Source organism: Gracilinanus agilis, chromosome 1, assembly GCF_016433145.1.
Source record: "Gracilinanus agilis isolate LMUSP501 chromosome 1, AgileGrace, whole genome shotgun sequence".
In the NCBI taxonomy this organism is placed as follows: Eukaryota; Metazoa; Chordata; class Mammalia; order Didelphimorphia; family Didelphidae; genus Gracilinanus; species Gracilinanus agilis.
Genome location: NC_058130.1, coordinates 134,562,826 through 134,582,858, shown reverse-complemented (window position 1 = coordinate 134,582,858; position 20,033 = coordinate 134,562,826). Strand labels below are relative to the sequence as shown.

Sequence of the window (20,033 nt, the reverse complement as noted above, 5' to 3'; positions counted from 1 at the left end):
TTCATCACTGGCAACCTGTAATTGGTCTTCCCACCAATCAGAGTTAATAAGTCTCTCAAAGCTGATTTTCCTTACATTACCCACTACCTATTTCACAAGTTGTGAAGAAAGTGCTATGTAAATCTTAAAATATGTATTATAATTTATTATTATTTTCTATTCCTATTTCATACTATTCCTTTCTATGTATGCTATTCCATTCATATAAGGCTTCTTAGCACACCTTTGTTTATACCATTTCCTAAGTTTGGAATTCTCTCCCCACCAACATCTCTACCCTCAGAGAGTTCACAACTATTAAAATGGATAAGATTTAAGGAACATGTTAAATTTCTACCAGTCCTTTAACATTCAACTTAACTTTATCTTGCCTCCTCTAGGAAGCTTTCATGAATTTCCTTTCTAAGATGATAATGAATTTTTCAGTTTCAGGTTGATTCAAAAAACTTAAATTATCAATTTTTCACGTTAGTTTATTTGGGTTTTTATTTTGGGATTTTGGTTTCGTATGAGTATTTACTTACAAAAATGAACAATATGGAAATATGTTTTGCATGATAATACATGTATAACCTTGATCACATTGCTTACCAGCTCTGGGAAGGGATAAGGAAGGGAAAGAGAGAGACAGTTTGGATCATTATCTTCATGTACTATGTATGGTAGGGATACAGAAACAAAAATGATAGTCTTCACCTTTAGGAAGCTAAGATTCCACTGAAGAAAGGCTGTAACATAGGAGGTAAGGGCTGATAGGAGCCAAACAAAGAAAAGACAGTGCTCTAAGAAAATATGAGGAGGGAAGAGAACATGCTGTCAGCTTTTCAGGGGATCGGTGAAGGCTTCAAAAAGAAGATGGTGCCTGAACTGAGTTTTGAAGGAAATTAAAAATTCTGAAGGGCAGAGATGAAGAGGGAATACATTCTAATTATGATACATTCTGGCCCAGTAACAACTCAAGAAGAAGGGTAAGGACTAGGTGAACAGTGACTTGCCCCAGTCTGCCACCTGCAGAAGATTTCTTAGCAGGGTAGTGACATGGTCATATCCAAGCTTCAGGAAGTTAATTTTGGCAGTAGTGGGAAAGACAGATTGGGATAGTGGGGACTGGGTAGAGATTCAAGGTAGGGAGATCAGTAGGGAAGTTATTATAATACTCCAGAAGAGAGGAGATAAGGACCCTAGAATATCAGTAGTATGGCTGAGAGAGAAGCAGATTAATGTGAAAGGTATTGTCGAATTTGAATGCAAACTTGGCAACTTAATTTAGATGTCAGATGGGGATAGTGAAGTAAGAATCACAGATAACTTGAGAAGTTTCAAGTCTGTATGACTAGGAGAATGATAGAGTCATCAACAGAAATGGAAGTTGGGAGGAGGGTAGACTTTCTTGGAAGGTGTGTTTGGGGTATAGTCCAAGTTAAGACTTTGGCAGAATATCTAAGTGAAGATTCCCAGTAGGCAGTTGGAGACAGGTTGTGAGACAAAGTTCAGGAAAGAGATGAGAACTAGATCTGTAGATTTGAGAGCCATCTGTAGAAAGAGGATAATTGGATCTTTGGGAGCAGAGGAGAAAAAATGTCTAGAGATAGGGAAGAGGTCTAAAAATAAGGCCTTGGGGACATTTAGGGGACAAGAGATGGTGATGATTCATCAAGGGAGATGGAAAACAAACAGTAAGACAGGAGGAAAACTAGGAGAAATTGGTGACCCAGAAGCCCAGGGAGAAAAGGATGTTTAGGAGGCATGTTGAATGCTACACAAAGGTCAAGGGGGTTGAAGACTGAGAAAAGGTGAAGGATTTAGCAATTAGGAAATCATTAGTAATCTTTGGAGGAGCAGTTTCTGGTGAGTGGGCTTGAAACAGATTGCAAGGGGTTTCAAAAGTGTGTGTGGATGGTGGGGCAGCCAATAGAGACTTTTCCTATGGGTTGAGCAGTGAAAAGGAGAAGAGTAGATGGGATAAGGGCCTGAGGGGGATTGCCTTTGTATCATAGTTACAGTGTTTGTGCATATCTGTTATTCTTTTTTTTTTTTTTTTTAAATTTTTTTTTAAACCCTTGTACTTCGGTGCATTGTCTCATAGGTGGAAGATTGGTAAGGGTGGGCAATGGGGGTCAAGTGACTTGCCCAGGGTCACACAGCTGGGAAGTGGCTGAGGCTGGATCTGAACCTAGGACCTCCCGTCTCTAGGCCTGACTCTCACTCCACTGAGCTACCCAGCTGCCTCCTATCTGTTATTCTTCTACTAGATTTTGTGATTAAAAATTCTGTGGGGGCAGAATTGTGCCTCATCTAAATTTTTTTAATTTTCCCTAGAGACTAGACAGTGCTGTACTTGTAGCAGGTACTTAATACATATTTGTGGAAATTAATATCTATATTCTTTTTGGTATGAATTAATAATTCATGAAATTTAATTAGAAGATAGGCAGTACTTTGTTCATTTCTTGTCAAAAGCACATTCATCTTCTCACAGATACTAGTTGAAGAGGTTCTCAGACTTTCTTGATTTAAGGTGCCTTAGTGTTCCAGTAATTTTTTTTGCTGCAATGCCCTTAGGCCAAAAGAAATTACCTACCAGTTCCATTTATTAAGTAGTTAGGTCCAAACAACTTAAGAAATATTCATGTCCTGCCAACTTAGTAGCCATTTGAAAAAATAATACACATAAAAGGAAAGAAAATTATTGTTTTATTTTTTTCTTAAATCACAGTTACTTAACTAACTATTCAGATATGTATGCCTGTTAGGCAGTGCACAGCTTCTCAAAAATGGGAATCAGATTAGATACCCCACCTTCATTTCTTATTCCACATTGTATTTTTATGCAGTACTTGCTTTTTATCATAGCAACTAACAAAAAGCAAACCCAACTTTACAAAGATATGTTACGGACAAGAAAATTTGAGAAGTTACTTGCTTAGCTGAAAGTACATGTAAACAAAAATATGTTTCAAACATTTGAGAATATCACCTAAAAGAATATAGTGTGTGCCTAGCCATGTGATCCTGGGCAAGTCACTTACTCTCATTTGCTTAGACTTTGTCCTTCTGTTCTAGAGTTGTTGCTAAGAAAGTAAGGGGTGGCAGAGCAGCTGGGTGGCTCAGTGGATTGAGAGCCAGGCCTGGAGACAGGAAGTCCTAGTTTCAAATCTGGCCTCAGACACTTCCTAGCTATGTGACCCGAGGCACATAACTTGGCCCCCATTGTCTAGCCCTTACCACTCTTCTGCCTTGGAACCAATACACAGTATTGATTCTAAGATGGAAGATAAGGGTTTTTTTGGTTTTTTTTTTAAGTAAGGGTTTAAAAAAAAAAAAGAATATTGTATGCTCTAATGTTGAGACTTTGCACTACCTCAAGCCTTAGTGTTCTGCAGAGACAATTTGATCTGCTGTGTTTCTCTCGTAAATTTGAAATATTTAAGAATTTAAGAATTCTTGGTTCTAGGGGCAGCTAGGTAGCTCAGTGGATTGAGACCCAGGCCTAGAGACTTGTGGTCCTGGGTTCATATCTGGCCTCAGACACTTCCTAACTGTGACCCTGGACAAGTCACAGCACTGACACCCTCCCCCCTCTTCTTTGCACAAGCAGCACCCCCTCCCCCCCCCAATACCTAGCCCTTACCATTCTTCTACCTTGGAACCAATATACAGTATTGATTCCAAGATGGAAGGTAAGGGTTTAAAAAAAATAATTCTTGGTTCTATCAGCATAGTTAAGAGACCAAAAAAAATTCTAGTATTTCATTTTTTTTTAATTATTTTTTTAAGCATTTTCCTATGGTTACATGATTGATGTTCTCTCCCTTCCCTTTTACCTCCCCTCTCCCAGAGCGGACAAGCAATTCCACTGGGTTATACATGTATTATCACTCTAACCTATTTCCATATGATTCATTTTTGTAAGAGTAATCTTTTAAAACCAGAAACCCAAATCATTATCCCCTTATAAACAAGTGATAAATCATATATTTTTCTTTTGCATTTCTACTCCCACAGTTCTTTCTCTTGATGTGGATAGTGTTCTTTCAGGATTGTCCTGGATCATTGCATAGCTATTAGTAGCAACATCTATTACATTTGATTGTCCCATTATGTTTCAGTTACTGTGTACAATGTTCTCCTGGTTCTGATCATTTCACTCTGCATCAGCTCATGGAGGTCTTTCCAGTTTATATAGAAATCAAGCAGTTCATCATTCCTTATAGCACAATAGTATTCTATCACCATCATATACCACAATTTGTTCAGCCATTTTCCAATTGAGGGACAATCTCATTTTCCAAATTCTTGCCACCACAAATAGCATGGCTGTAAATATTTTTGTACAAACTTTTTTTTTATCTCTGGGATACAAACCTAGTATAGTGGTATTGCTGGATCAAAAGGCATTTAGCCTTTTAAAGCTCTTTGGGCATATAGGATTTCATTAATCTAAAGGGATAATACTTTCTGTCCCCTGCTTCTATAAAACAGTACTCCAAATGAATACTTTGGGGCTCCACTTTGGTTCTATGCCTCTGAAGGTGTCAACTCTGATCTTAGGATTCACAAGTTTCTAGAGTTGTTACCCATTGTAGTAAGTGACTTGCAATTCCTCCATCTAGTTCAAGCTTTTGTTGGTTCAATCCAAAAGTGAACAAAGGAGAGTTAATTCTGTCTTCATAATCTAGTGAAGTACTAAGTAGGGGTACTTAAGTTATTGTTTAACCAAGTGTTAACTCAAAATAGATAAAGGGAATAAAGAATTCCCTTTTACAAGGGTAAACTCAGAAAAGAGAACATAGAATTCCCTTTCACAATATTGGTCATTGTTGGAAGACCACACTCATACAAAACCAAAACCCCAAAATAAAACTATAAATACACGGATGTGAAAGATATTATGCTTTGATCCATATTCATCCCTCTCCTACAGTTCTTTCCCTGGAAGTGGATAGCATTCCCTGTCATAAGTCTTTCAGGATTGTCCCAGATCATTGCATTGCTGAGAGTAGTCAAGTTTTCACAGTTGATCATCATATAATAGTACTGTTACTGTGGGCAATGTTCTGGTTCTACTTATTTCACTCTGCATCAGTTTCTGCAGATCTTTCCAGTTTTTTTGGAAATCATCTTGCTCATCATTCCTTATAGCACAATAGTATTCCATCACCAACATGTACCATAATTTGTTTAGCCGTTCTGCAATTGGTGGACATCCTGTAGTTCTATTCTTGATAAAAATGGATGGATACTCACTATTCTGTGAACTAACTGTTTGTTATTCTTCCACAGACCAAGCTCTATACCTTGCCTGCCAGTCATGCCTCCAGAGTGTATGAGATGCTGGTCAATCACATTCAGTTGCATTACAAGTACATGTATAAGCTTCCAATCGCCAGCAGCATCAGGCTTAAGGTATGAACTGGCCTCTCTCAGTTAGCAGTGGAGTCCAAATGGATGATTGAAGGTCTTAGATGAACTAGAAAATGTCTAACATCCAATTTTGCAGCAGAACAAAGCAGCACCTGAAAAACGGTTGAATTTCTAGAACTTTTAAGCCCATGGGAGCTCTAGAGTAGGAGAAAATGTTCCAAGTGGTCTTCTTCTCCATGTCTCTTTCCTACTAATTGCTATTTGTAGCCACCAATCCCATAATTAGAACTAGGTGTAGACAATGGTTAGATAGCATGTGCTTATTAATCAGCCTGGTGATTTAATCACTTCAGTTGAGAATGTATTTACAGTGTGACTGTTGAATCTGACTCTCCTTGTGGCAAAGAAAGTGAGACCTGGAAGAGAGGAAGACATCTTGGGGAAGGATACACAGCCCTCAGCCACACTTGTAATGACTGGGTTTGTTTGTTGTTTTTTTCAGTAGGTCGTTACTGAGGCTTTGTCAGGGAGAGGGGAAAGGAAATTGTAATCAGGAACTTCCCAGACTACTCTGGTCATGAAGCATCCTTCCCTGTACTAGGTGCTAGCATGTCTAGAAATGTTGGTCAACATGACGGAAGCTGTGATCCTTTGACCTTCCCCTCAAATCCTCTGTTGCTGAGAGATGAGAGTCTGCTGTCTGATGTAGTGGCCTATCACTGGCAAATGTGTTAGTAGAGCTAGTAACCGAATATGACAGCTCTCTTTTCTTCCTGGAGTTGTTTTCCATCATATAAAGCTGAAGCTCCTTCATTGCAAAATCATTGTGCCTTCTGTGTGTGGTTTTCCCTTTGCATTATGTCTGTTGAGCCTAGAAGCTGGCAGAATGTAACCTTTTTTGCTTTTGTGTCTTTGAATATTAATCTTTTTTTTTCAGATTTAAATTAAGTTCATTTATTTATTTAATTAATTTAGAATATTTCCCTATGGTTACATGATTCATATTCTTTCCCTCCCCTCTTTCTACTCCCCTCCCAAAGCCAACGAGCATTTCCACTGGGGTTTACATGTGTCATTGATCAAGATCTATTTCAATATTATTACTATTTGGAATAGAGTGATCATTTAGAGTCTACATCCCCAATCATATTCTCATTGAACCATGTGATCAAGCAGTTGTTTTTCTTCTGTGTTTCTACTCCCACAGTTCTTTCTCTGGATGTGAATAGTGTTCTTTCTCCTAAACTCCTCTGGAATGTCCTGGATCATTGCATTGCTGCTAGTAGAGAAATCCATTACATTCAATTGTGCCACAGTGTATCCATCTCTGTGTATAAGGTTCTTCTGGTTCTGCTCCTTTCACTTTGCATCAGTTCCTGGAGGTCTTTCTAGTTCATATGGAATTTGTCCAGTTCATTATTCCTTTGAGCACAATAGTATTCCATCACCAGCAGATACCACAATTTGTTCAGCCGTTCCCCAATTGAAGGACACTCCCAAAAAACATTTTCCAGTTTTTTGCCACCACAAAGAGTGTGGCTATAAATATTTTTGTACAAGTCTTTTTCCTTATTATCTCTTTGGAGTATAAACCCAGCAGTGGTATGGCTGGATCAAAGGGTTGGCAGTCTTTTAAAGCCCTTTGGGCATAGTTCCAAATTGCCTTCCAGAATGGGTGGATCAATTGACAACTCCACCAGCAGTACATTAGTGTCCCAATTTTGCTCTATCCCCTCCAACATTTATTACTTTCTTTTGCTGTCATATTACTCAATCTGCTAGGTGTGAGGTGGTACCTCAGAGTTGTTTTGATTTGCATTTCTCTAATTATAAGAGATTTAGAACACTTTTTCATGTGCTTATTGATAGTTTTTATTTCTTTATCTGAAAATTGCCTATTCATGTCCCTTGCCCATTTATCAATTGGGGAATGGTTTGATTTTCTGTATAATTAATTTAGCTCCTTATAAATTTGAGTAATTAGGCCTTTGTCAGAGGTTTTTATTTTAAAGATTTTTTCCCAATTTGTTGCTTCCCTTCTAATTTTGGTTGCATTGGTTTTGTTTGTACAAAACCTTTTTAATTTAATGTAATCAAAATTATTCATTTTACATTTTGTAATATTCTCTTATCTCTTGCTTGGTCTTAAAATCTTTCCTTTCCCATAGATCTAACAGGTATACTATTCTGTGTTCACCTAATTTACTTATAGTTTCCTTCTTTATATTTCTCATTCACCCATTCTGAATTTATCTTGGTGTGAAGGGTGTGAGATGTTGAGCTAAACCTAATCTCTCCCATACTGTTTTCCAGTTTTCCTAGCAATTTTTGTCAGATAGTGGGTTTTTGTCCCCAAAGCAGGGATCTTTGGATTTATTGTACACTGTCTTGCTAAGGTCATTTACTCCAACTCTATTCCACTGGTCCTCCCTTCTGTCTCTTAGCCAGTACCATATTGTTTTGATGACCACTGCTTTATAGTACAGTTTAAGATCTGGTACTACTAGGCCCCCATCCTTCACATTTTTTCCCCCATTATTTCCCTTGATATTCTTGATCTTTTGTTCTTCCAGATGAACTTTGTTATAATTTTTTCTAATTCAGTAAAAAAGTTTCTTGGTAGTTTGATAGGTGTGGCACTGAATAAGTAAATTAATTTGGGTAGGATTGTCATTTTTATTATGTTAGTTTGTCCTACCCATGAGCAATTAATGTTTTTCTAATTGTTTAGATCTAGTTTTAATTGTGTGGAAAGTGTTTTGTAGTTGTGTTCATATAATTCCTGTGTTTGTCTTGGCAAATAGATTCCTAAATATTTTATATTGTCTAGGGCAGTGATGGGCAAACTTTTTTTTTTTTTTTTAATTTTTATTTTTTTAAACCCTTAACTTCTGTGTATTGGCTCCTAGGTGGAAGAGTGGTAAGAGTGGGCAATGGGGGTCAAGTGACTTGCTTAGGGTCACACAGCTGGGAAGTGTCTGAGGCCGTATTTGAACCTAGGACCTCCCATCTCTAGGCCTGATTCTCAATCCACTGAGTTACCCAGCTGCCCCTGGGCAAACTTTTTAAAGAGGGGGCCAAAGGAAAGGAAATACTCATCTGTAAGTCTGTTTCTAAGGCAGCTCTTTCTAAGTTTCATTGTATTGTATCCTACTCATTGTGTTCGTCAGATTAGGAATAATGTCACATTTGTCCATTATTGGTCTAGGGTGATTTTAAATGGAATTTGTCTTTCTAACTCTTGCTGCTGAGATATGTTGGAAATATATAGAAATGCTGATGATTTTTTTGTATCCTGCAACTTTGCTAACGTTGTTGGTTATTTCCACTAGTTTTTTAGTTGATTCTCTAGGATTCTTTAAGTAGACCATTATATCATCTACAAAGAGTGATAGTTTAGTCTCCTTGTTGCCTATTTTAGTACCTTCAATTTCTTTTTCTTCTCTGATTGCTCCTGCTAGTGTTTCTAGTACAGTGTTAAATGATAGGGGTGTTAATGGGCATCCTTGTTTTACTCCTGATCTTATTGGGAAGGCTTCTAATTTATCCCCATTGCATATGATGCTTGTTGATGGTTTTAAATATATACTGTTTATTATTTTTAGGAAAGGCCCTTCTATTCCTGTACTTCCTAGTGTTTTCAATGGGAATGAGTGTTGTGTTTTGTCAAGGGCTTTTTTTTTGCATCTATTGAGATAATCATGTGGTTTCTGTTGGTTTGGTTGTTGATATGGTCAATTATGTGGATGGTTTTCATAATATTAAACCATCCTTGCATTCCTGGTATAAATCCCACCTTGATCATAGTGAATAATCCCTTGTGATCACTTGCTAGAGTCTTTTTGCTAGTATTCTATTTAAGATTTTTGCATCTATGTTCATTAAGGAGATTGGTCTGTAGTTTTCTTTCTCTCTTTTTGGTCTGCCTGACTTTGGAATCAGTACCATATTTGTGTCATAAAAGGAATTTAGTAGAACTCATTCTTTTCTTATTTTGTCAAATAGTTTGTATAGTTTTGGGATTAATTTTTCTTTAAAAGTTTGATAGAATTCACCTGTGAATCTATCTGGCCCTGGGGATTTTTTCTTAGGGAGTTCTTTGATGGCTTGTTCAATTTCTTTTATTGATATTGGATTATTTAAGTATTCTATTTCTTCTGTTAATCTAGGCAATTTATATTTTTGTAAATATTCATCCATATCACCTAGATTGTTATATAATTGGGCAAAATAGTTCTTAATAATTACCTTAATTTCCTCTTCATTAGAGGTGAGGTTGCCCTTTTCATCTTTAATACTGTTAATTTGGTTTTCTTTTTTCCTTTTTTTTATTAGATTAACCAGTACTTTATTTTATTTGTTTTTTTCAACCTAGTCTTATTTATTAATTCAATAGTTCTTTCACTTTCAATTTTATTAATTTCTCCTTTAATTTTTAGGATTTCTAATTTAGTTTTTATCTGAGAACTTTTAATTTGTTCTCTTTCTAGTTTTTTAATTTGCATGCCCAATTCATTGACCTCTTCCCTCTCTGATTTGTTAATATATGCATTCAGGGATATCAAATTTCCCCTGCATACTGCTTTGGCTGCATGCGGGGGAAATTTTGATATGATATCTCCTCATTGTCATTCTCTTCAATGAAATTATTAATTGTTTCTATGATTTGTTCTTTAACCAACCAATTTTGGAGAATCTCATATTATTTAATTTCCAATTAACTTTTGATTTACCTCTCCATGTACCCTTACTAATTATTATTTTTATTGCATTGTGATCTGAAAAGTTTGCATTTATTTCTGCTTTTTTGCATTTGTTTGCAATGTTTTTGTGCCCTAGTACATGGTCAGTCTTTGTGAATGTTCCATGTGCTGCTGAAAAGAAGGTTTTTCCTTTTTGACCCTATTTATTTTTCTCCATAGATTTATTAACTCTAACTTTTCCAAGATTTCATTCACGTCTCTTACCTTTTTCTTATTTATTTTTTGGTTTGGTTCATCTAGATCTGATAGAGGAAGGTTCAGGTCTCCCACTAGTATAGTTTTACTATCTGTTTCCTACTTAAACTCCAGTAGTTTCTGCTTTAAAAATTTGGGTGCTATACCATTTGGTGCATACATGTTGAGTACTGATATGTCCTCATTCTCTACATTGCCTTTTTTCAGGATGTAATTAATTACCTTCCCTATCTCTTTTAATCAGATCTATTTTTACTTTGGTTTTTGAATATTAATCTTTTCTGAGTCGTCAATCTGTTCTTTTCCAGGCCTTTGACTTTTTGCTACTGCTCCGAGCTGATTCACTCCATCGTCTCGGCCTTCCCAATAAAGATGGTGTTGTGAGATTTAGCCCCTATTGCCTCTGTGACAACATGTATGTTTCTCATCTTGTTGATTTTCTCCTCAAATGCCCCATTTATTTGTCTTCCCAAATCAATGACTAGCTAGACTTATTGTCTTCATTAATTCTATGCCTGATACAGGGCATGTGAATAGAATAGGTGGCCTCTGCTGGTAATTGAATTCTTAAATGATGTCCCTTGAGGCTTCTAACCTCCAGAGCTTCTGGCCTCTCTCTTCTTTGCTAGATCAGTGACTAGCACTGGTGTTAGACAGATCTCACACTGAGATCTAAGGAGGTTGCATTTCTTCTTGTAAAATCACTGACAGGAGGTCCCCAGGGTGGCTGGCCAGTAAGGGGATCACAGGATCTTTGTGGATGAATGAATGTGTGTCTCTGTTCTCCCCACTCTTCCCTCTGGCTCTGCCTTAGAGAACCTGAAAGAGGCTCTGAGAAGAAGGCCAGTGGTGGTACCCTCTCTCCACCCACAGGGCCTCCCAGCATTGCTGCGCAAGGTGCATCTGTCCGCTTGGGTTATTTGCCCTATTCCCGATTCTTTGGAGTGCTACTTCAGTGTTTGAAGCAGGTAAGAAAGCAGTAGGTAGTTGGTATGGTCTATAATTTAAACTGTTGCTTCAGAATAAAAATAAGAACAGTATCTCTACACTAACTCCCTTGTGGTTGAAGTTCTTTCTTTGGCTGTTAACAAAACCATAGAGGAGCAACTGGCTTGACATTACTGAAAAGCATTTCAAAGACTTCTGTGATATTCTGAGGCCCAAGCATTGTTATTGGAATCTGTGAAAAGTCTTTTCTCAATTCCTGGTGACAGATTTGCTGCCGAATTCACATGCATGGGAACATACCTTTTTAGAAAGAGTTATTTGGAAATAGTGATGGGGTAGGGGTAATATTATAATAAAGTTCTATCAGGCACTATTTTCTAGTTACTTTGTTGTTGCTGATGGATACAGAGTGGTCAAATATGGCCTTGGTCCTACAAGGCATGGAAGAAGGTAGGCAGCAGTAGATAGAGCACTAGATCTGGAGCTAGGAGGACTTGAGTTTAAAATAGTCTCAGACACTTAACAGCTGTGTGATCTCAGGCAAGTCATTTAATTTCTACCTGTTTCAGTTTCCTCATTTGTAAAATGAGGATAATGTTATGATTAAAAATGATGAGGACCGATATCAAAAGGAAGAATAGTATTTTAATAAAAGCCATGCTGATAGAGATAAACTCACCACGCGCCTGTAAGAAACCTATTCCAACCTCACCTCAGCCATTTACCTTCCTCTCTTCGCGCGCTCAGGTAGCTAAAGAGGAAGTTCCAAGTCACTTCCCCCTATTTTTAAAACAGTCCCTCACCTTGAATTACGTAATCCAAAACAGGAAACCCATTGGGGATCACGGGAAATGTAGTTCCAAGTATCCCAAGTGATTTTAAATGACACAATAATAACACCTACCTTTCAAGACTGTTGTAAGGATCAAATGAGATAATAATTTTAAGTGCTTAGCACAGGACCTGACACATAGTAGGCACTATATAAATGTTGACTATTTATCATTGTTGTACTTTTAGTTGTTAATGTTATGGGTTTGTCTACTGCTAAAAACCTGATTGCTACTTGTTCTTGGTTGATGCTGCCACCCAAACAGTACCTGGAGAGAATTAGGCCTGGATCCTGGTGAGGGTTGGGGGAGAAAGGAAAGTGGGAGAGAGGGCTTCAGAGGCTAGGGCAATTCCTTACTTGGTGTCACACCCTGTGCAGGTAGACACTTGCTTATTCCCCACTTTGCAGGAATACGAGGTCCAGGCAGAGTAAGGGGAAATGAGAAAAGGCTTTTCACTAATTGGGTAAGGAGCTTTTGGCTCATAACCTAGTTTCTCCCACCTGGTCCTGTCATTTGTTCTGATGCCTGCTTTTAACTTAGAGGTTCTTTCTTTCAGTAATACAGCATTGTGTAGGATCATGGGGGCTGAGAACAGAAGTCATGATTTCAGCAGCTCTCCCTCACAGTGAAACCAGGGTGGCTTTTAAGTTAAGGGCTTCAAACAAAACCTGAAATGATGATAAACAATAAATCTTTTCAGAAATTTCTTAAATCTCACATTAATTGTTCCTTCCTGTTCTCTTCCTCAGGAGACTGACTGGAAAGTATTGAAACTGGTTCTCAGTAAGCTGCCTGAGTCCCTCCGATATAAAGTTCTCATTTTCACTTCTTCTTGCAATGTAGACCAGCTGTCGTCTGCTCTCTGCTCAATGGTAATGTTGAACATTTCAGTTATCTGTAATATTTTTTGATGACAGGGTAGCTAGGTTGCACAGTGGATAGAGTGCCAGGCCTGGAGTCAGGAGGACCTGGGTTTGGATTTGGCCTCAGATACTTCTAAGCTATGTGACCCTGAGCAAGTCACTTAACCCTATTTGCCTAGCCCTTAGTATTTTGACTTAGAATGGATACTGGCAGAAAGTAAGGGTTTTTTAAAACATTGATTTCTTGATGACCCTTGATGGAAAGGTCTGTGTTAGAATGGGGGCAGGTTCAGCCAGTTGTTGACTTTCCCACTTTAGCAGGGGGAATCTTAGCTCAGGAAGGCAAACTGTTCAGCAGGGAGCACCAGACAGTAAAACTGAGTACTGGGGCTCTGATCCTCTTTCCTTAATTGACTCATATTTGTCCAACACCTTCACAGGCAGCCAGAATAAGCCTAAGGCCTCTGCTTACATTAAGGAGGATGGTGTGGGTTTTAGGCCATTCTTTTCAGAGGTTTGAGATAAACACGTTTATAAACCTATTCCGGATTGCCACACTATTGCAAAGTTGCTAAATTGATCTAGAAAGTATTTTATGTGAGGACCAGTTGAAAGAAGAGGCATATTTTGCCTAGACATACTTATAGCAGCTGTTGAGGAAAAGGTAGAAAAATGGTCACTGTCTACAAGTATTTGAAGGCTGTCATTTGAAAGAGAGATTAGATTTGTTCTCCTTTGCTCCAGAGGACAAAACTACATAGAGGCAGATGTAGACTTGATGTAGGGAAAATCTTACTAACAATTAGAGATGCTCAAAAATAAAACTCCCTGCAGTTGGGGAGTGTCCTGAACCTAGAAATCTTCAAGGAGATGACATTTTTCAAGGTATGTCAGAAGAAACTCAAGCTTCAGATAAGCATTGGATTAGATGACCTTAGATTTCCCTTCCAACTCCAGGACTATGAGTCAGAATCCTTAATCTGGCTTAACTCCAAATTGATCTGCCTTACAGAGTGATTGAGGGGATTGTTTCAGAGTAGAGTAGCAGGTTTCTTTTTCAAGCCCTGTATTCTTTGCTTCTGGGTTGATTTTGGCAGCCACCTTCTGGGTAGAGCACATGCTGTACTTGACACCTTTTCTCACCCCTCAAAGGGAATTCGTATCCTGTTGGAGCCTGGTGATTTTAGGAATACTGCAACTCTTGGCAAGAAAAGAGTTTATCATAGGGCCCTGATTCTTCGTATGCCTTAAAATACAGCTGCTCTCCACTCCCCAGCCCATCCTCGCCAAAATCTGTGCCTTCAGTCTTTTGGGGGATGTGAACTAATGAGAACTTGTCTTGTTAGCTTTCAGATAAAAAGACTCCTGAGCGACTCTCTGGCACACCCGATGCGTTCTCTCGAACAGACTTACATTTGGCAGTGGTTCCAGTACTGACAGCTTTGATATCTTACCATAACTATCTGGATAAAACTAAACAGGTACACAATGGAAGGGATGACTTAACGTCATGCATGGTCCATTGAATGACATCTTAGACTAAATTAACACCAAACACTGTCCCCTTCTCTCCTCTCCCCTCACATGTTTCCATGACTGCTTTGTGTTTAGATGCTAGAAAGCAGCCTTTGCTTCTGCAGATGGACCTGGACCTTCCTTCCCATCCTCTTGTGTAACAGGCTGACTTCTAACTCTTGAAAAAATTCTTTCTGGTGGTTAGGTACCATTTGATCCCTTTCTGATGAAAACCTGACTTTGGCAAGAGAAGGACAATAATCTCCCAGCCTTAAAGATGTTGCCAGTGTTGGCCTTATAAAACTATCTGCTTTTAGAAAACGCCCAATCTTAGCTAGGAGATGCCTGCAGAGCCCAAAGCTGTTAAAATTACAAACCATTAGAAAGGTAAAGTGGTCATGTCCTCCCTTTTTGGGTTTCAGGTCTATAACCCTTGTATTTCCTTCCAGCGAGAGATGGTGTATTGCCTGGAGCATGGTCTCATTTACCGGTGCGCTAACCAGTGTGTTGTGGCCCTGTCAGTGTGCAGTGTGGAAATGCCGGATGTCATCATCAAAGCGCTGCCAGTCCTGATTGTGAAACTCACCCACATTTCTGCAACAGCCAACATGGCTATCCCACTTCTAGAATTCCTTTCAAGTAAGTGGCCCAAGTACCAAGATGGAATGCCTGTGTTCTTGATACTGTCTTTCATAATCCCAAATAGCCTTTGTTGGTGTGCTGAAGTGCTTGGATCACATGGAGTGGTTGACTTTAGAGCCTTTGAGATGGTCTGCTGAATGTGCCATGTGCCTCCCTCGCCTGCCTTGCACCTTGGGCCTAGAATGCCCCTTTTGCTGTCTTCATCTGTTGTCTTCACTTTATCTCCTTAGAAGAACCTTCCCTACTTAAACTTCCCATAAAACTTTACCTTTATAATGTATTACTCATGGAGTATTGGGCATTGTAATTTTCAGTGTTTTTGCTTTTTCCCCCTGCTAGCCTCAGGAAGGCAGGGAAATTTTTCTCTAACTTGAAGTCCTTTCTAGAACAGTGGTCTCTATACTCTATTTGGTGCTTTTTAAATGTTTGCTGAATGACTTTGGGACATTTCGAACCTCCTTGGGCCCCAGAGTACTTTTGCTGGCTTTAAAGATTAATCTGAGAGTGCACAAGTGTGTTGATGTGTGCCCACAAGAGTGTGTGTGTGTGTGTGTGTGTGTGTGTGTGTGTGTAAACACACCCCACATATCCTCTCACTACCAATAGCTTCAGGCCAGCCAGGGCTTTGTGGTTGCAATGTGAGAAGTCAAAGCCCAGATTTCCTGACCATTTTGCCCTATTATGTTTCAGCTTTAGCCAGATTGCCTCACCTCTACAGGAACTTTGCTGCCGAGCAGTATGCAAGTGTGTTTGCCATCTCCCTGCCATACACAAACCCTTCCAAGTAAGTTCCATGCTGTGCTTGCCACAGCCTGTGAGGTGTGTCCATTCTGAATTCAGCAGCCTAGGTTTTTTCTGTGGAAGTAGCAGATCTGAGTGTCTATCTACAGATGGAAGAGCCACCTTATTGTTAGAACAAATCATTTGCCAAAATTTGCTCACTTACTGCTTAGCCCTTTAGAGACTAGTTATAACTTTTGTATCTTCAGTTTGCTGTTTAAAATTCTAACTGCTTCTTATTCTTGGTTGCTAAAACTAAACTCCAGGTCTTTCCTTCCCTTCCTCCTTTCTTAGATTCAATCAGTATATTGTATGCCTGGCTCATCATGTTATAGCCATGTGGTTCATCAGATGCCGCCTGCCCTTTCGAAAAGACTTTGTTCCCTACATCACCAAGGTATAGCTGTTTCCTAATCCCCACATGCACGTGATGTCCTGAGGACCAGTATGGCTTGTCCACACTACCGGGTATAGCTAAGAATTTGCTAGAGAGGTGTAAAAGAGGGGAGAGTGGTACTTGAGAAGAGCCAGTGTTCCAGGGCCCTAGGGCATGTATCGTGCCATAGTTCTGCTAAACCAGAAGCATTTTAATGGTTCTCTTTAGGGCTTAGCCTCCTGGGGCCTACCTTCCCCTTCTCTGTACTTAAGAATTGAGTGGTTGGATTGCCAATGAGTATGTTTAATTAACAGTCTGATAAACTAAGCTGCCTTAATTTTAGAGTCTGTGGCCTACAACTGTTCTCAAAAAACTTAGTTGATGGAGCAGCTAGATAGTACAGTGGACAGAGTGCCGGGCCTGAAGTCAGAAAGTACCTGGGCTTAAATCTGGTGTTAGATACTTCCTCCCTGTGTGACCATGGACAAGTCACTAATCCCTAGTTGCCTAGCTCTTGTTATCTTGGAATTGGTATGAAGACAGAAGGTTCCTTTTTTTTTTTTTAAACTTAGTTAATGGTTGAAAATAGAGATATAAGTGAAGCCACTGAGCTGCTTGAGAGGAGCAGTCTTTATTAATGAGTAGTCTGCAGGTTTTTCTGTTTCCATGTCATTGTTAAAACCATGCTCTTGGGGACAGGTAGGTGGCTCAGTGGATTGAGAGCCAGGACTGGAGATAGGAGGTCCTGGGTTCAAATGTGGCCTCAGACACTTCTTAGCTGTGTGATCTAGGGCAACTCATTGATTCTAAGATAGAAGATAAAGGTTTAAAAAACAACAACAATTATGTTCTTATTTGATAGGGCTTACGCTCCAATGTTCTCCTGTCTTTTGATGACACCCCTGAAAAGGACAGCTTCAGGGCTCGGAGCACAAGCCTTAATGAGAGACCCAAAAGGTAAAAGAGTCTCCTGCAGGGGAACAAACATGGTTTAGGAGGAGGAGGGCAGGCTATTACGTGACCTGTCTTATACTTTGTGTACCTTGAGAGGACTTCCACACTACTATCACTACTACATTCTTCAAGGCCAGAGGGGTGGCTTTTTGTTTTGTTGTGTGTTTAGTAGCCTGAAAATGGAATCATTGTATAAGTTGCCTGCATTGTATACAGAGATGCAGAAAGTGTTTGACTGAAAGCAATCCCCCATGTGTAAGACTCTGAAGCTTCTGATAAGATGGCTAGCAGAGTCCTTAGGGAGGTGTCCCACAGTGGGATGCCTCATATTTCAGTGTCTGTGCAGAGCTCATGGAGCCACAGAGTGAAAAGGCCCTCAATTTGAGCTAACATGCCATCTTGGCTTTTCTAAAGCCTTATATGATGTTGCCTAAGGCACCCCAGAAAGGAGTCCTAAAAGAGTAGCTCTCCTGTGATGTGGGGGGCATCTCTAGGACATGGGAGGTGCTCCCATAAAACTCTCTGCCTGAGCCTTGGGGCCATGGCGACTCTTTGGTACACTGGGTTAGTGTAAGCAGAATGCTGCCCTGCCCTTCCTCAATAATCGAGAAGAGCTGCACCTGACCCAGAGCAAGGAAGAGGTATGGAGCTGTGAGTTGCTTTCCTTTTCCTAAGTCATAGATGTTTCTAGATTGGGCCCTTTGATTTTGATGGAGCTGTGTCCTGCCTTAGAATGTATTTGGAAAGGGACCAGCTGACCAGTGCCCCTGGTGCTCTCTGACCTGGCTGTCCATTCCATCTCTGCCTAGGCAACATGCTCTCTTTTGTCATCAAAGCTTTTCTCCCCCGTCAAGATTGGCACTAAGGCTTCGGCCTGTCCTTTTAGTTCTTGTTTGCATTTCATTTGACGTCCCCCTTCCAATTCCCCCCTGCCTTCCCTCTCTGCCCCAAGCTTTTTTTGCCCTTCTTAGGTTGGAATACTGCATTTTGAAGTATGACCAGGTTATTTTGGGATAAGCTTGGGAAGATTCTCCAAAAGCCATGCAGCTTGGAGAGGGGAGCGGGCCTCAATGTGACCCAATGGTCTGCCAAGGCAGGAAGTTCATTTCCAGTCATTTTGTGTCCCTGCCTAGGAACTGGCCTCTCTTTTTCTATTAGTACTGTTGGGGCTAAATGAGCCTTCAGTACCAGTATGTCCCTGCCTTAGGGTGTTAGCATGTCTCCTCTTCATGGTAAGGAGCCTGGGCCTTCAGAGCCTATCTGACTCCAGGGTTCAGTGCTAAGTCTTCCAATGTTCCCCTGGTCAGTGCAGTGTCGTATTCCATCACTCATTCTGATCCATGCCTGTTTAATTTGTACTAACGTCATTTGTTTTTATACCATATATTCAATCTTTTGTGTTTTCTTGGTCATGTTACAAAATGTATTTTATGCCTTTGTATTTTTCCCTTTTTTTGCAATAACTTTCCTTTTGGCACATTTCTTTGTTTTGTTGGCCTCACCCTCGGGGATATCCCCATCTTGACCCTGTGAACTGTGACCTTTCAACTTCATTCCTCCAATGGTTCCTTCCCTTCCTGTGAGCTGTGCAATCATCATTCTTTGGGGCTTGGTGCTTCCTCACCTAGTAGTTTAAGGATAGCCAGACCCCCCAAGCAAGGCTTGAATAACTCTCCTCCCGTGAAGGAATTCAAAGAGAGCTCTGCAGTTGATGCCTTCCGGTCCCGCAGCATCAGTGTGTCTGAACATGTGGTTCGCAGGTAGTGGTGCTTTCACAGGGAGGGGGGCGCACACCTGGAGCTTGGCCCTTGCAAAGTGTTGCGGCTGGGGTGGGGGCAGTGGTGCATGGGGGCTTCTTGCATGTCTTCCTAGAAGGTAGAGACTTGAGTTCTCCTGGGTACTAGTCCTGGAAGGTCCAGAAGGGTTGCTCATAGAATGTGTGGTTGGGCATGGTTCAGGCCATAGTCCTTTGGGGCTTTACCAGCAAGAATGCATCCCCCTCTTGCCAAGGAGAGCCTGACAGTGAAGGATAAAAAGGTTGCATTCTGTTCAAAACACTTGTAAAAGAAGCTGGGTGGAGGGGCACCTCGATGAGTCACTGGGGCCCCAGGGAAGCAGAAACTGAGGAGCTTTCCTGTGGGGGGCAGCCAGGGTTCTGGGCAGAAGCTTCTCCAAGGCCCATTTCCATGGAGGGAGTATTGGCATTTCTACTTTCAGCCAGCTAAGAGCTTGTTCAATGGGAGAGGGACCTGTCTTGGTCTTTTGTTCTTTGACCTTCTTCCTCAGTGTCAGGTCCTCTGAGTCTTGATCATAGAAGGTTTGCATTGTACTGTAGCCTAGCAAGAAACAGTAGTGGTGGTGTCTAACTGTGCATGTGTTGTGTGTGCCTGCGTTATGTGTGTGTGCCTGCGTTATGTGTGTGTGCACACATGCTTGGGGGAGAAGTCTAAATGACTAACACTTTCTGTACTTGGGATTTATCCAGGTTTGTTCTTTCCCTGCCATTGTCTATGTCAGAAACATGGCTAAAAACAGGCACTCAAAGGGAGGTTAGCAAGTAGGGTGGCTGGAAGGTTTTCTCTAAACTTTTTGCATAATAGGAAGTGCCTTGATTTGTGTAGTAAGAGCAGAGCTGCCCCCCATCCCTCACCTCCTCTGGGAAATGCCCTCTTCAAGCCTCAGGGATGCCTACTATCTTGACCTGGGATTTGAACCTCTATTACAGATGGTTAGGACTCACGTCTTTATGTTCTTTTACTCTCCCATGCCTTGTGCCCCCCCACCCCCCCGCCCCCCCCAT

General features: G+C 40.3%; 1 protein-coding gene across 1 annotated transcript in view; it reads left to right on the top strand.

The window, feature by feature from the left end:
• Positions 1-20,033, top strand: part of TSC2 (TSC complex subunit 2) — a 69,387-nt gene that overhangs the window by 30,365 nt on the left and 18,989 nt on the right. The window contains exons 16-25 of the mRNA XM_044657244.1: positions 5,284-5,406; positions 10,631-10,737; positions 11,137-11,290; positions 12,853-12,975; positions 14,313-14,447; positions 14,931-15,120; positions 15,814-15,907; positions 16,198-16,300; positions 17,142-17,236; positions 18,865-18,993. Coding sequence (XP_044513179.1) covers positions 5,284-5,406; positions 10,631-10,737; positions 11,137-11,290; positions 12,853-12,975; positions 14,313-14,447; positions 14,931-15,120; positions 15,814-15,907; positions 16,198-16,300; positions 17,142-17,236; positions 18,865-18,993 — 1,253 coding nt within the window. The remainder of the gene's footprint in view (positions 1-5,283; positions 5,407-10,630; positions 10,738-11,136; positions 11,291-12,852; positions 12,976-14,312; positions 14,448-14,930; positions 15,121-15,813; positions 15,908-16,197; positions 16,301-17,141; positions 17,237-18,864; positions 18,994-20,033) is intronic.